This window comes from Balearica regulorum, chromosome 1, assembly GCF_011004875.1.
Source record: "Balearica regulorum gibbericeps isolate bBalReg1 chromosome 1, bBalReg1.pri, whole genome shotgun sequence".
NCBI lineage: Eukaryota > Metazoa > Chordata > Aves > Gruiformes > Gruidae > Balearica > Balearica regulorum.
The window spans coordinates 144,633,572-144,647,285 of record NC_046184.1 but is presented as its reverse complement, the minus strand read 5'-3'; the positions used below and the strand labels follow the sequence as shown (position 1 = coordinate 144,647,285).

The window sequence follows — 13,714 nt, the reverse complement described above, 5'->3', positions numbered from 1 at the left end:
TATAAACCTTCACACTAGTAAGAAGCTAGAGCTTTTGGGGCCAGATCATGTACTGTCAAGTATTTGTATTTTAAGGAGAAATACACACATGTAAATGTTGTTAAAGATGACAGATCATTAAAATGTCATTTGAAAGATCCTGGCAAGATTTTTCTTAGGGCTACCTACAAGACGGGATATGAAAGTAAATCATAGCTCCTGTGATAAAACAAGCCTCGTGCAGGCTCTCACAGAATTTCTGATACTTGCTGGTATCACTTTTCTGCCATTTGATGTGCTATTGGTATCTCTTTTTTTTCTTTTTTTTCCTTTTTTTTCTTTTTTTCTTTTTTCTTTTTAATTTCATGAAATGAATGTTATTTTCTCTTTTCTCCTAACTAAATAAAATGTTTGATAAAACAGCTTTAAAAAGGACATTATCCTCATATGTGTTTCTGCTGGCTCATTTAAGTATCATAAACAGCTAACATTCCACTTTAACCCACAACACGAAATAAATATATTAATAAAGGAAAATATTGCACAAGTGCACACAATAATTCATTCAAATTAATGAGCTCTGTCCTTTAATAATACATGTTTAACATTCCTCCTTACATATTTCTAATTAATGCGGCTCCAACATAGTGCATATATGCAGTTAATAATTACTAATAAGAGCTTTATCAGGTCAATAAATTTTTCTAAATCTCAATAAAATTTATAATATTAACAGATATTTTAATATATAGATAGGCAGATGATAGATTTATTTTCAGTATAACCAGTGTATTATCCCATTCTCTGTGTACACAAATTCAGGAAAAAGGGGAGAAATCAAAGATACCTTATAGTATTGCAAAGAGGAAACAAAGATATTTTATCCACACTACTTTTCATTGACTGTGCTGTACCACCAGAAACAGCCATACACCACTGCTTATTGAATCTGAGTGAATGGGGTGTAAATAGTCACTTTAGTCATATACATAGAAAAAAGCTTTGATGGAAAAAGAATGGAAATCAAAGAAGGTAAAAGACAAAAAGCACTCTTAGCTGAAAGAACAAAGGTGTTTGGAGAAGAAAAGTGTAAAAATTAAATTTTTCTAAGATGTTTTTGTTTGAATTTCTCTTTAAGTTCTCAGTTGGAAGAGGCTGCACATTTTGAGGATCAAAACTAGAAAGAGCCTATCTTGAAATAAATTGTGAACTAATTTAGTACAGCAACATCAGTACAGAACTCTGTAGATCAGCACTTTACATGAGATGTCCCTGTAGACCAACGTGAAAACATACTTATAGCCCATCTTACCTGTTCTTCAGTATTCTGAAGGGTCAGAAGGTAGAGCTGAGATCAACAAAGGTAAACCTAGCCCACTTTTTTTTTTTCTTTTTAACATACACTTGTTTCAATTTTCTGTGCAATGTAGGCTTCCAAGAACAAAATGAAATATTTCATTCCTTTCAACAAGTCTATAAAATAGTATAGATTATATATATTTCAAAAATATTACAAAAAGCAGATTTTTTTCTCCTTTCTCATCTGGGGGAAGGGGAGGGAACAGAAGACTGAAATGCAAAGAGTGAACTGATCGAAATTTGAAGAAAAGTCAATTTCAAGAGAATGAATGTCTAGTTACTGAAGGAAAGGATGATTACATAGGGGAAAAAAGAAAAAACCCACGGATTTCAAACAGAAAATGTACCTAAGAGATGTCCATCCAAAGAAAGTTAAAACAAGATATACCGAGACTTCAAGGGGCAGAGTAGCATTGTGAAGTAAGAAAATATTCATATTTGTGGTAAGCATAAAAGAAGAACTCATAAGAAATTAAAGAGGAAAAAGAGGCATCTTCTTTTACCAGAAACATATTTGCATTTTATGAATGCATAACATGTAATCAGTTTCAAAAGAAACAACACTTAAAATAAATGTCTGAAGAAATGAAGTTCAACAGCTTAACATGTTTTCTGAAGAATAACACATCCTGAGACAGTAAGACTTCTCCACCAACAAGGACTGGTACTTGATGTACATTGACCTCCTCAAAGTTTGATGCCAACTTAGAGGCAAATGGCTGCCTCAAAGTAGAATTCACCCTGTGTCTTTACAGTGGTGCAAGTTTGGAAAAGATGACCATGTACAGCAAATGCACTTCATTTTCCAACTGGAATCTCTTTACTTCATCGGCTTTTCCCATCATCTGTATCTGCAGGAGGTAGAAGCTCTTGCAACCTGTTCTCCTGCACGGTCCCTGGTGACTAAGGTAGCAAAGGGCAAGGGGGGAAAAGGAAGGAAGGATTAAAAGATGAGGACAATGGGGTTGAGGAGGTTGTGGACACAAGATCTAAGATTCACGTTTGGAGAAAAGGGCTCTGCAGGAGCAACAGGCACACCTTTGGGTGGTCTTGTGAGTTGTACCAGATAAAATGCTTCCTCTTTCTTCATGATTATAATAAAATACATGAAAATATAGCTCTAAAACTTGTTTGGGTGCCCACACTGTCTGAAGTTGAACCTGTATTGCCAATGATAATGAATAAGACACAGGAAACTCTAATAAAAACTGATAAACGATGGGGAGCAGCAACACTGAAAATGAAAATCCATGAGAGATCGCTCCTGCAGCAACACCAATTGATTTCTCTAACAGTGATAACTGCTAATGGAATAGGGAGTGCAATGTGTTAAGAAAGCAGGACTTTGGGCACTAAAGATATAGATACTGAATATAAGGTAAGTCACTATTACATATTCTATCAATATTAACATCCATGTCTTTCAAGAGATCCATAAGGGAACCAAACAGTCAAATTTGTTTCTATGATAGCAATTGCCAGCTTATATATTTGTAGTTTAAAATTTAATCTAGTTGTAGCATTTGCCATTCCTACAGGTGTTATGGAGAAAACAGCTAACATGATGCAATACGTGACTTTCCACATTTTAAAATTCAAAATAAGTTTACCTGTAAATACCTATTTCTACATTTGAATTTGCAGAAATAACTTTTCTGCCAACTACAGAAATTTCTCCTTGATCTCTTCACAGAAACAATAAACTAATGAGTTGTTTTAAAGCTTTTTCTTAGAAACAACAGGAAAATGCATGCTTTCCTTGGCTTTGCTTTTCAGTTTCAAGCCTTTATTTCCTTTGACACATGAATTGTTCTAAAGTAGCTTTCTAGGATGCAAAAACAAAACCTCAACCTTTACATACATTAAAAACCTGATGTTTTTGCAATTGCTAAAGGGTTGCATAGTTGAGGGTTTGGTTTTTTTTTAATAAAAGCTGCATTTAAAAGTATTAAGATTATTTTGGTGCTCATTTATAAAGTACCTAGAGGGAGTTTTAGTTTCATAAATAAATCACCATTGCTGAATGACATAATCTAACCATCTAAAGCAACTGTCATGTTGTGTGCACCCATTATTGATATTTGATTAGAACCTGTTCAACTGTCTTACCCTTTCTATAGGTAACAGGATGAAAAGCTTAAAGTACACACGGAACATGGGGAAAAAAAAAAAAAAGAGCATGCTGGACATATAGTTATTACTGACCACATTGTAGACTTGATTCACTTCTCGGTTTCATGCTAGTGTAAATCAGGTGTGACTCATCTTGGAGAATTCATTGAGAGTGTGTACAGTCACATGAATAATAAAAAGAAAAATCGTGCCTGTGTATCTGCTCTTTATTTCAAGATAATCAGGCAGTAAGTGTTTCCAGTTCAAAGAAGTCAGTCAGAGCCCTGTGCTATTTCTGTCATGTTTTTTCCATCCGTAGTGCTGATGCAAGGCATTTTCACTGGGTTTGATACCTCAAGTCTTTGGAATGAAGTTGCAATATATATTTAAAGTTCTCTGTCCCTTGACTTCTTTGTGTTAACTGAGACTCCATTTCCTCTTTAAATGAAACAGTGAAAGAATTTCTGAATGTCACTCATTAAAAAGTGTGCTTAGTTTAACCTTTTAAGAGTACACTAAATTCATGGCTTGAGATCCCTTAGAAAAGGGAATAACCAAAGCTTTTCTTTTCTTTTGCCTATTTTTAAGCTAATTGTTTTTAACATAAGATTTTCCACACCTTTTATAACACAGACTTATTTTCACTCTCACCAAGCTATAATCCTGTTAAAATATTAAACCACTAATAGGTCCTAATAAAAAAAAATACAAAATCACTGTAATGTTAATATAACTTGCCAAAATCAGTTACAATTCAGTACAATTTCCTCACACATATCTTATTCATGCCATTAGCAACATTGATGGTACAGCAAGGACTCATATACATATTTTCAAAGCATATTAAAGCCCAAGAATGAAACCCTTACTTGTGCCCCATTTACAATGCAAGGGGAAAATAATATCAAAGTACAAAACATGACTTACTTCCAGTATGATCAGCACGTAGACACCTACTAAGATGATGGACGCAACTGTTACTTGTGCCTCTATATTTGCATGAAGGTACTGATGCTTCATGGATAGAGGAACACTTCCAGGTTCCTGTAGGAAAGCTTGAATGTTTATGAAGATGGTGCCTCTGGTGAAAGAAAGAGAAGTTTTGCTTATTTATGGAATTAAATACCATTAGTTTTATTTATGCATTAATTTTATATCTATAAATATATGTATGTGTGTTATATTTATACAATTGCAAGCAACTTTTCAAATATTTTCACTCTGTCCCTCTAAATAACATTGTTTGGAAAGTAACCCAAGTACAAACCAGCCTTGTAAATCCATTTAAAAAGCAACAAGAAGTCATCCTTTCCTACCCATCTGAAACAGGCAGTGATAGACTATTTTTAAAATACTATCTATTCCTTTATAGGAATATGTCTATGTAAACTACAGCTTCAATGAATCATTTCTCAGTCTCTTAGCCAACCTGTTCAGTATCTGAAAGGTTCTAGTTGTGATGATTTGCTGATTTCTTCTTGAACTTAAGGGTAGAGTCCAGTTGTATACCACCTGCAAGAGAGTCACATTTGGCAATATTAATAAAGGTAATTGAAAATGATAGGTCTCTGATCTGGGGGTTATTCCTCTTTGTTCTCTCTCCTGTGCATTTTGGAGAATTTTTTGTGGACAGGACATAACACATACCAACCTGAATTAGTTCCACCTAGCTAGGTATGTACAGGCACTCAGGTTGGAGCTAATTCATCCTCATCCCCTCACTCAATCAATGAAGTGAGAGATACCTCCAGGAAGTGCTCCAGAGTGGGGATGACAAATCGTATTTTCTGCATTGTCTGTAAGGAACACCTAGGGCAGCTGGGCTCAGAGACAAAAATATGGTTCATTCCCAAAGAATGCCCGAGAAAAAAACTAACATACATGAGGTACAAATGATGAGAGGCCCAGGAGCAATGTCATACCCCCAGACATTATGAAGAGGGCATGGTAGAATTTCAGTAAACAGAATTCCTGTTTTCTGACCTTCTATCAATAAGAAACAAAAAAAATCTTCAGAAAATAAACACTTTCTGAAACTTTGCTCATTACTACACACTGATATTCATGCATGTTTAACCAAATGTATTCTTTAAATGTAGGTACAGATATTCTCTCTTTTATAAAGAAAAGGAACTTAAAAAACCTTCCAATTTGGTTAATCATAGCCTAAGTCCTGACCTTGTGCGCTACAAAGTGTGGAAAACACAAGCTTCAACAGCCAGCTTGGAACATCTGACACAGAAAAATGCCTGAGGCGCATGCAGGCAGGGAGGGTTATTTTACCTACCTACTCCTTCGGTCATTTCAAGCCCACCACTGGTGTACCAGCAGAGGTGGGCTGCTGCAACCAACTGTGCGCTGGCTACCCCACAGCAACATGAAGGTTCCTTGGGGATGGTTGCCACCAGCACAGGTTACAGCAGCCTCCTCATCGTGAGGGTGGGTGGGTTAAGAGAGTAATTGCCGTTATGGTATTGTTTGCCATGCCAAGGTAGTGGGACTAATCTTTTGCTGTAGACTGTGAGATTGGGTGTAAGTGGGAATACTGTTGGCATTGTTCAGCTGTGCTGTTGCAGGTAGAGGCAGGCCATCCTGTCACGTATACAGAATGAGAGGCAATTGTTTGCATGTCAGTGCTATTTATTAAATGATGAAGCTTATCTTTGTTTTCCAGTGATATACAATGACAGGCTGTAAAAGATCTTTCTTCACCAAGTTCTCCGGGAGAGAGCAGCAGGAACTTGTTACAAACAACATCAACAATGAGAAAGCCTTAAAAGAAATAAAGCCAATAAATGTGACACATGTTTGAGAAAATAATTTGCAACAAAATGTGAAAATGTATTTCAGTGAGTGCAAAAAGGCACTTTACGCTTGTTTCTTCCTTCTAAGACAACTTTTGAGACGTTGCCAATTTTAAACATAAGAACTTCCATGCTAAGTGTCCGTGAAGGGACCTAAGTTTTAAAAAATTTTAATATAGGAAGCTAAAGGAAGTCTTATAAAGACAAAAGAAAATGTACTCTTATTAGAATAAGTTTTCCTAATACTGACATTGACACACTTCACAGCAGGAAAAAGCACAACCACTTAAATGAACACAATGGTGATGGAAATATAAGTGATAAAACACATCTCAGAAAAAGTGGAAGAAAATTCAAAGACCATCACCTGCTGCTGGTGTCTCCTCCTTGATCCAACATCTTCAGTCTGGCTGATTTGTACTACAACATACTCATCTGTTTGCTGATCAACTACATCTGCTACAAATGGGCCTCCTATGTCTAATTTCAACAGAGCAGCATCACGAAAATCAGTCAGATTCATAGCTGTTAATTAAGTTAAGGTGTACATTTCCAGTAAAAATGAGTATAGGCTGTACAAATTCCAGGGGGAAGGGAAAAGGAAAAAAAAAAAGATTATCCAACTTACATTGAAAAATACATTCTTCACCTGAAATGCTTAAGAAACTAAGAAAAGAACAAAATAGATTTTTCCTAAGGAAACAGGAATAATGGGTTCAGAATGAATACATCTGTCCTTTCCTAGCAGCTTTTGAGATCACTAACACTTTCAGCTGACACTGTAGATGTACCAAAGCTCCAAAATATCATATGGAGATAGACAGAGAAGTAAGGCTCTTTAAGTGCTTGTACTAGATGAAAGACTGCATCATTAGCTCAGCAATTTAAACATCACAGAATTCTTACTGGGAAAAACACTGTGGAAGGTCCAACCACAGGTAAAACTAAATCAGAATCAACGTCCTATTCATGCCAGAGAATTTGCTTTTTCATCAAAATTTTACTCACAAGTTTTCAAACACCTGAAAGACTTGAGCCAGCAGTGTGCGCTTGCAGCCCAGAAAGCCAGCCGTGTCCTGGGCTGCATCAAAAGGGGGGTGACCAGCAGGTCAAGGGAGGTGATCCTGCCCCTCTACTCGGCTCTTGTGAGACCCCACCTGGAGTACTGCATCCAGCTCTGGGGGCCCCAGTACAGGAGAGACATCGAGCTGTTGGAGAGAGTCCAGAGCAGGGCCACGAAGCTGATCAGAGGGCTGGAGCACCTCTCCTATGAGGACAGGCTGAGAGAGTTGGGATTGTTCAGCCTGGAGAAGAGAAGGCTCCAGGGAGATCTAATTGCGGCCTTCCAGTTTCTGAAGGGGCCTACAGGAAAGATGGTGAGGGGCTGTTTATCAGGGAGTGTAGTGACAGGACAAGGGGTAATGGGTTCAAGCTGAAGGAGGGTCGATTTAGATTAGATGTTAGAAAGAAATTCATTACTGTGAGGGTGGTGAGGCACTGGAACAGGTTGCCCAGAGAAGCTGTGGATGCCCCCTCCCTGGAAGTGTTTAAGACCAGGCTGGATGAGGCTTTGGGCAACGTGGTCTAGTGGAGGGTGTCCCTGCCCATGGCAGGGGGGGCTGGAACTAGATGATCTTTAAGGTCCCTTCCAACCCAAACCATTCTATGATTCTATGATTCTATGTTAGAACTCCTCTTGGTTGGAATATTCATGGTCTCTTTCTCCTCCAGTCCCCTCTTCTACCTTTTCTTTCTTCCTCTTTTGGATATCTAGCATGATCTGTGGTCAAACTATATTCCTAGTCTAATATAATTAAGAAGTCAGCACACTATGAGCCACAAATCTATTGGAAGTCTGGCTCTATTAGTCCCAATACATCTAGGAATATTTAAACTCAGTATTGTGAGAAGTCCACTTCTGGCATGGTTGAGAAAGAAGTGTCCCCACAGGGAGGAGGTAAGGTCTAAGCTTTTAAACCCTTCACTGTTCTTTTGTTTCTATAACAGAGAGATATTGTAATTGTTTTGCTACTCTCTGCAGCCAGATAGAAAACTAAGGCATCACCACCAAAAAAAAAAAAAAACCACCTAAGGGAAAAGAAGATACTTGATCTTACACGTACACGTTCTGTTGAAATCATTCAACTTAATCACATGCTTGAGTATCTTAATGGTCTTAACATCTGACATTTAATTGAACATTCACAAAGAGTGAATCTGTTGCAAAAAAATGTAGAAGATCATATATGTACCAGAAGAAGTTCCCCAGAAATATGTTTCATTGCCCACAGAACTCAAAGATTTTAACAGGAGAAGAAAAAACACAGTATAGTTAGAGGGGACTCAGTGTAGAGCTGTGCCCTGTTTCCCAGTGAGCCCCAGTAAGGCCATCCATGGCAGACCACGCTCTAAGGAGGAAAGCTTTGTAGCATTGTGCAGGGGTCATTCATCTTAAAAAGAGTTGTTGCTTCTGCCCACATTCCCAGCAAGAGAACTGGATCTAGAAGAAGAGATGGCTCTCACACAAACCCAAAAAAGATCCTAGCAGATCTAGTGGCAGGTGAGTAGCCAATGCATTGCAAAGTAGTATAAATGTCACCTACCCTGCTTAGCACGGTGAGCAGAGCAATCACCACCAGTGTCGTTAACGTGCCATTCATTAGAAATGAACCTCCCAAACACCTATTTGCTTAAGGACTCGCACAGGAAAGGACAAAAATAACCTCAGATGGAACAAATCAGGAGACCAGTTCCAGTCAGAAGAATTTACACACATGGCCCTTAGCAAGCATAAAAACAAATTACAACAGTTTTCTTATGGTTCTGAAGGTTTTCAGTGTGATTTGGCATCACAGATTTTCTGTGTCCTAATTAATACATAATATTAATCTCAACTGGAACTATAGCTATACCTTTAACTAGAAACATTAATTATACCTTCTAAAAGGCCTGTTGACCTCAAGTCATTAACCCAATGATTTGGGACACTTCTTGACAGTCTACCTCTTATTAGGAGTGTAGCCAGTAATTTATGTCTTGAAAAGCTTCAGGTGCATGTCATTATGGCAGCTTCCTTTTAAGCAACACTTTTAAAATAAATCCTGTAATTACCTAGGTGATACATTCAGGAGCTATTATACAGGATGCTTAAAATTAAAGGGGGGGAAATAAAATCGTATTTTCAAGAAGAGTGGTTCTTTCCTTCTTTTCCTATAAAGATGAGGATACTTAAGATGTTTTTCCATTCCTTTCTGTGTATTTGTAAAACCATCAGAAAGAGCCCTGGCAAAACAGGTTCTCCTTTGATTGCAAGTGGAACTGAACATCATTCACCGGTCTGCATTGAGGTTCTGAAATCCCATCAGAGTTATCTTTCTCCAAACAATATGTAGAGACTCTGTCATAATTCTGTTGTTAGACTGCAGCAGATCACAGCCTTTATGAAAGGTGGAATCAAAATAAACCAGGAAAAAACTTTAGTCATGCTTATATTAATCAAAATGTGATTTTTTTTTTTTATCAAGCTGCTCTTCAGAATATTTTTGTTCTGCCATATCTTGGTTTTATATTTCCCTTAAATTGCTAGAATGTGAATTCCTCTATATTTTAATCATTCAGATGTGACTAACTTTTGGGAAAACTGTCTTTTTACTTCTAATATCCCCTTTTATTCTGCAACTTAACCATGCTGGGACTTTTTATATTTTCTGAGCTTTTTTTTTTTTTTTAATGTGACCTTCAATATGTACCTTTAAAGCAAAACATTCCTTGACAAGATTTACAGCCAGAGCTGTTATTTTTTATTTCACTTCAGCTAAGATGCCTCATTTTTATGTAGTTCCATTCTTGAAATTATATTACTGCTGTGAATTACCCTGTCAAGGGATTTGGGGTTGTCTATGCTTTGTGCACCATTGCACAGTGGCTGTCTGTATTTACATCTGGCACCAGATTGGGTCCACTGCTCAGAGCTAAACCAAGAGCTGTTTTTTTCTGATCTCAGTTTTCTGACTAGCTGCTCCTAGAAGGTATTGAAGGGTGTGTGAGAGTCACCTCATGTCACTTTACTTTTTTGTAGCTTAAGTAGACAACGTTATGGAATAGGATGCAGTGGCTAAACATTTAAATTGGTATTCATTCACCACAGTCTATACTTCTATACTTTGGACATCTGCATCTGAGTTGGTTACTTCCTTAAAATCAGTGAAAAGAGAGTGCTTTTAAGATGGAATTCATTGCTTCGTTTTAAACTGCCACACAAAGATGAGAGGAATCACTCATGAGAAGCATCAGTTCTCTGACTCTAAAAAGTGTCTAGGATGACTAACTCAGGTGTAGCTGAGATGAGTCACACCCTAAATACTGAGTCCCTGCTCTACCCCCCATCATGCCATTAATTCAGTATGTACAGAACCAGCTGAAAAGCCATGATTGACAGAGATTGTCTGTTATATTTACATGCAAATGGCTGACTTTATGCTTTCTTTAACATCTACTTGTAGCACCTACTCTGCCTACTGTAAAACATACCTTGAGAATAGTATGTTTCTGAAGTGCTTATATACTATTGATCATGATTTATGACAAGGTCACTCATGCTAGTTTGTCTAGGATATTACCATTTTAAAGAAGGCATTTTGCCTGTGTCTTAACATCTATTTTTATTTTATCTTGTCCTTAACTGAGGTTATTTCTGCATCATCTGCAGAAACAGATCTGCAGGTTTCTCTTTTGATGTCCTATCCCTCTTTGTAGCTTATGAGGTTGTTTTTACACTATCCCTTCACAATCTACCAAGTTGAACCACATGCCATTCTATACCTATTGGTTTCCCCGTCTGAAGAATGCTCCATAACTTTTTTTTTTTTCTCTTTTTTGGAGTGTCAGCAGTCTGGTTCCATTTTTTGCTACATTGGATCCATCCTTCCTCTCTGTGCTCCATCAGTTCTGGAAGTTATGTGAGTCCTTAACAAACTCTCTTTTCTACAGCATTTTCTCAATGATGCCTTGACATTCCACTTCTTTGCCTGCCTCTGCATGTGGTCCTGGTCTTCATCCATCTACTTAGCAGCTGGAACATTGCTTGCAGGCCAAAATTCTTAGTAAGTTTCCAAAAGCAACAACAAATATAAATGATTTTTAAATGTGTTCTGCAAGGAAAAATGACGGAGGAGTGTCTGACAGCAGAGAACTACAGTTACAAAATTAAAAAAAAAATCAAGGGGGAAAAAGAACTAAAGGTATTAGAGAGGTGGTTTCATTCATTATGTTAATTTATGCTTCCTGGGAGAACTCATTTTTAGGACCTCCATGGAATCTGAAAATCTGCTAAAATCTGACTATATTCTTTGTTCACAGTCTTTCTTTCTATGTATACTTCTGCTTCAGGGAGTGGGAAAGGTAATTTCCACTGTCACTAATGGTCATGGCATGATTACAAGTTTTCCTAGAGACCTTTTCTTGCTCATTTGCACCAATCATTCAAACTCATGCACCTTCAGCAAGGAATTTGATAATAAGGTCAGCACATTTACCCATCTTATGTCTGCTCAGTCTAGAGCCTCCCCATCAACTTCCATATTGGAAGTTGTTCTAAATACTTCCATTGAATCCAAAAGAAATGAGAAATCTAGCCTGTGATGTAAATGTCAACATATTATTGCTATTGAGATACACTTTCTATTTTCTGAATTTGAGATCTTAATCTCAGGCTGGATGTGATGAAATGTCTCAGAGCTACTGAGGAGGAAGGTAAGTCAGAGAAAATAGCCACTAACTAGACAATTTGATATCTCTGGTTTTGTCTGATTCGGACTGACCAGAGACCCGTTCAGCCATGACTTGAGATGATGTATTTTCATTAAGTTTTGTTTTGCACGTAAAGCGCAAGTGAGTAAGGAACCCTTTACACTGGGTGCTGTGCAAATATATACCTTGCAAAATGTCAGCCCTTGCTCTAAAAATTTTGCTGAGGAGATATCAAACATTTAAAGCAAACAATCCGATCAGGACTGAAAGGCTTTGAAATATATTTATAAAAATGCAAGATCCTTGGCCAGACTCAGAAGGAATTCACAATCCACTCCCCAGTTATCAGGTTTCAGGTCCAAGAGAAGGAAGTTCTGACAATCAGTCTGAAAAATGGAAATGAAATTACTTCACCTAGATTGATCTATCTTTCCCTCACCTATAACAGGTACTGGCACAAGTACAGAGGTTGAGAGGGAAGCAAACAAGATTGTTACTGAAACACTTGTCAGGGACAGAGTAAGGATGGAAATTCACAGCTCAACATCTTAAGTGAGACCCATTGCACAGAAATGTGCTGGAAGGAGATTTATCTTTTCTTGTAAAAAGAAAATATTTCTACTATTGAGAGGTGTAGAAATAGCAATAATTGTATCAGGTAGAGTGAAAGAAAAGAAGGCACTGTATCAGGGAGACAGACACTTCTTTAAATGATAGCGAGGTAGCCTACAGTTTGATTGTATAATTCCTTAATAGCATCCATGAATCCCCATTACTTTTTAATTTCATAAAGCCTAGTTCAATTCAAGATATTAATGCACAGTTCTGCTCCAGCTGTCTCTTCCCCATTGTTGGAGAAAAATTTAAAATTTGCTTAGATCAGGGCAGAAGTTATTAGAAAAGAAGGAGTATATTTAGCATTTCAGAAGATTCTTTGAGTCTGAAAACTTATGTAAGTTGTGGAGAAGAATAAAAATATTTCTCATTCACTCTTTGGTCAACCAGTTAATGGAGAGAAGTTACCTGAAGGTTTGAAGTCCAAACAATTACAGAAAATAAAATGTTCATGTCTTAGAACAGGTACATGTAACTAAACTAAGAAATGCTGGAATTTATTCAGACTCTATATCTCTTCTTCTATTTTTGTACTCCGCTTTCCAAAGGCACATCTTCTTATTAATTATTGATGCTCCCCACTTAACATACAGCCTTTGAGCAAAATATCTGAAAATGCTTCACACATTTACATCAATAAGGGTATTGAATCTTGCTTCCTGTAGAAAAGGGTCCTTGAGCCAGGCTTCAGTATAAACTTACTTCTCTCTGGTATTAGAGAGCTGACTGTTAGAATTTATACGGCAATAAATCCCAAGTGTTGTCTGAAAGGAACAATATTACCACTGTTTTGAAAAACTATACTAAATCCACTGAATTTGTATCTGGTGCTGATAGGGAAATCAGTATATAAAAAAATGACAGACTCAAAATCTTCTATTAATTCACAGGAGGCAAGATGTTGTTTTCAGAAACTGCAGCCAACACACCTCAGTGCCACATGTCAGGTTTGTATTCATGGGGAGAGGCAAAGCAAAGGGAGGTACAAGTGGGCTAATAAAAAAAGAAGGTAATCGAAAGAAAGACAGCTAGAGTAAATCCAAACAAGAGATAAAGGTATAGAAACAAACAAACAGGAACTAAAGCAAGCAGAAAAA

At 37.2% G+C, this 13,714-nt stretch overlaps 1 protein-coding gene across 1 annotated transcript in view; it reads right to left on the bottom strand.

Moving 5' to 3' along the window:
* The window catches only part of OCA2 (OCA2 melanosomal transmembrane protein), a 225,150-nt gene that overhangs the window by 154,035 nt on the left and 57,401 nt on the right, over positions 1-13,714 (bottom strand). Inside the window, exons 7-9 of the mRNA XM_075737488.1 lie at positions 6,622-6,779; positions 4,880-4,962; positions 4,378-4,531 (exon numbers count right to left, since the gene is read on the bottom strand). Coding sequence (XP_075593603.1) covers positions 4,378-4,531; positions 4,880-4,962; positions 6,622-6,779 — 395 coding nt within the window. The remainder of the gene's footprint in view (positions 1-4,377; positions 4,532-4,879; positions 4,963-6,621; positions 6,780-13,714) is intronic.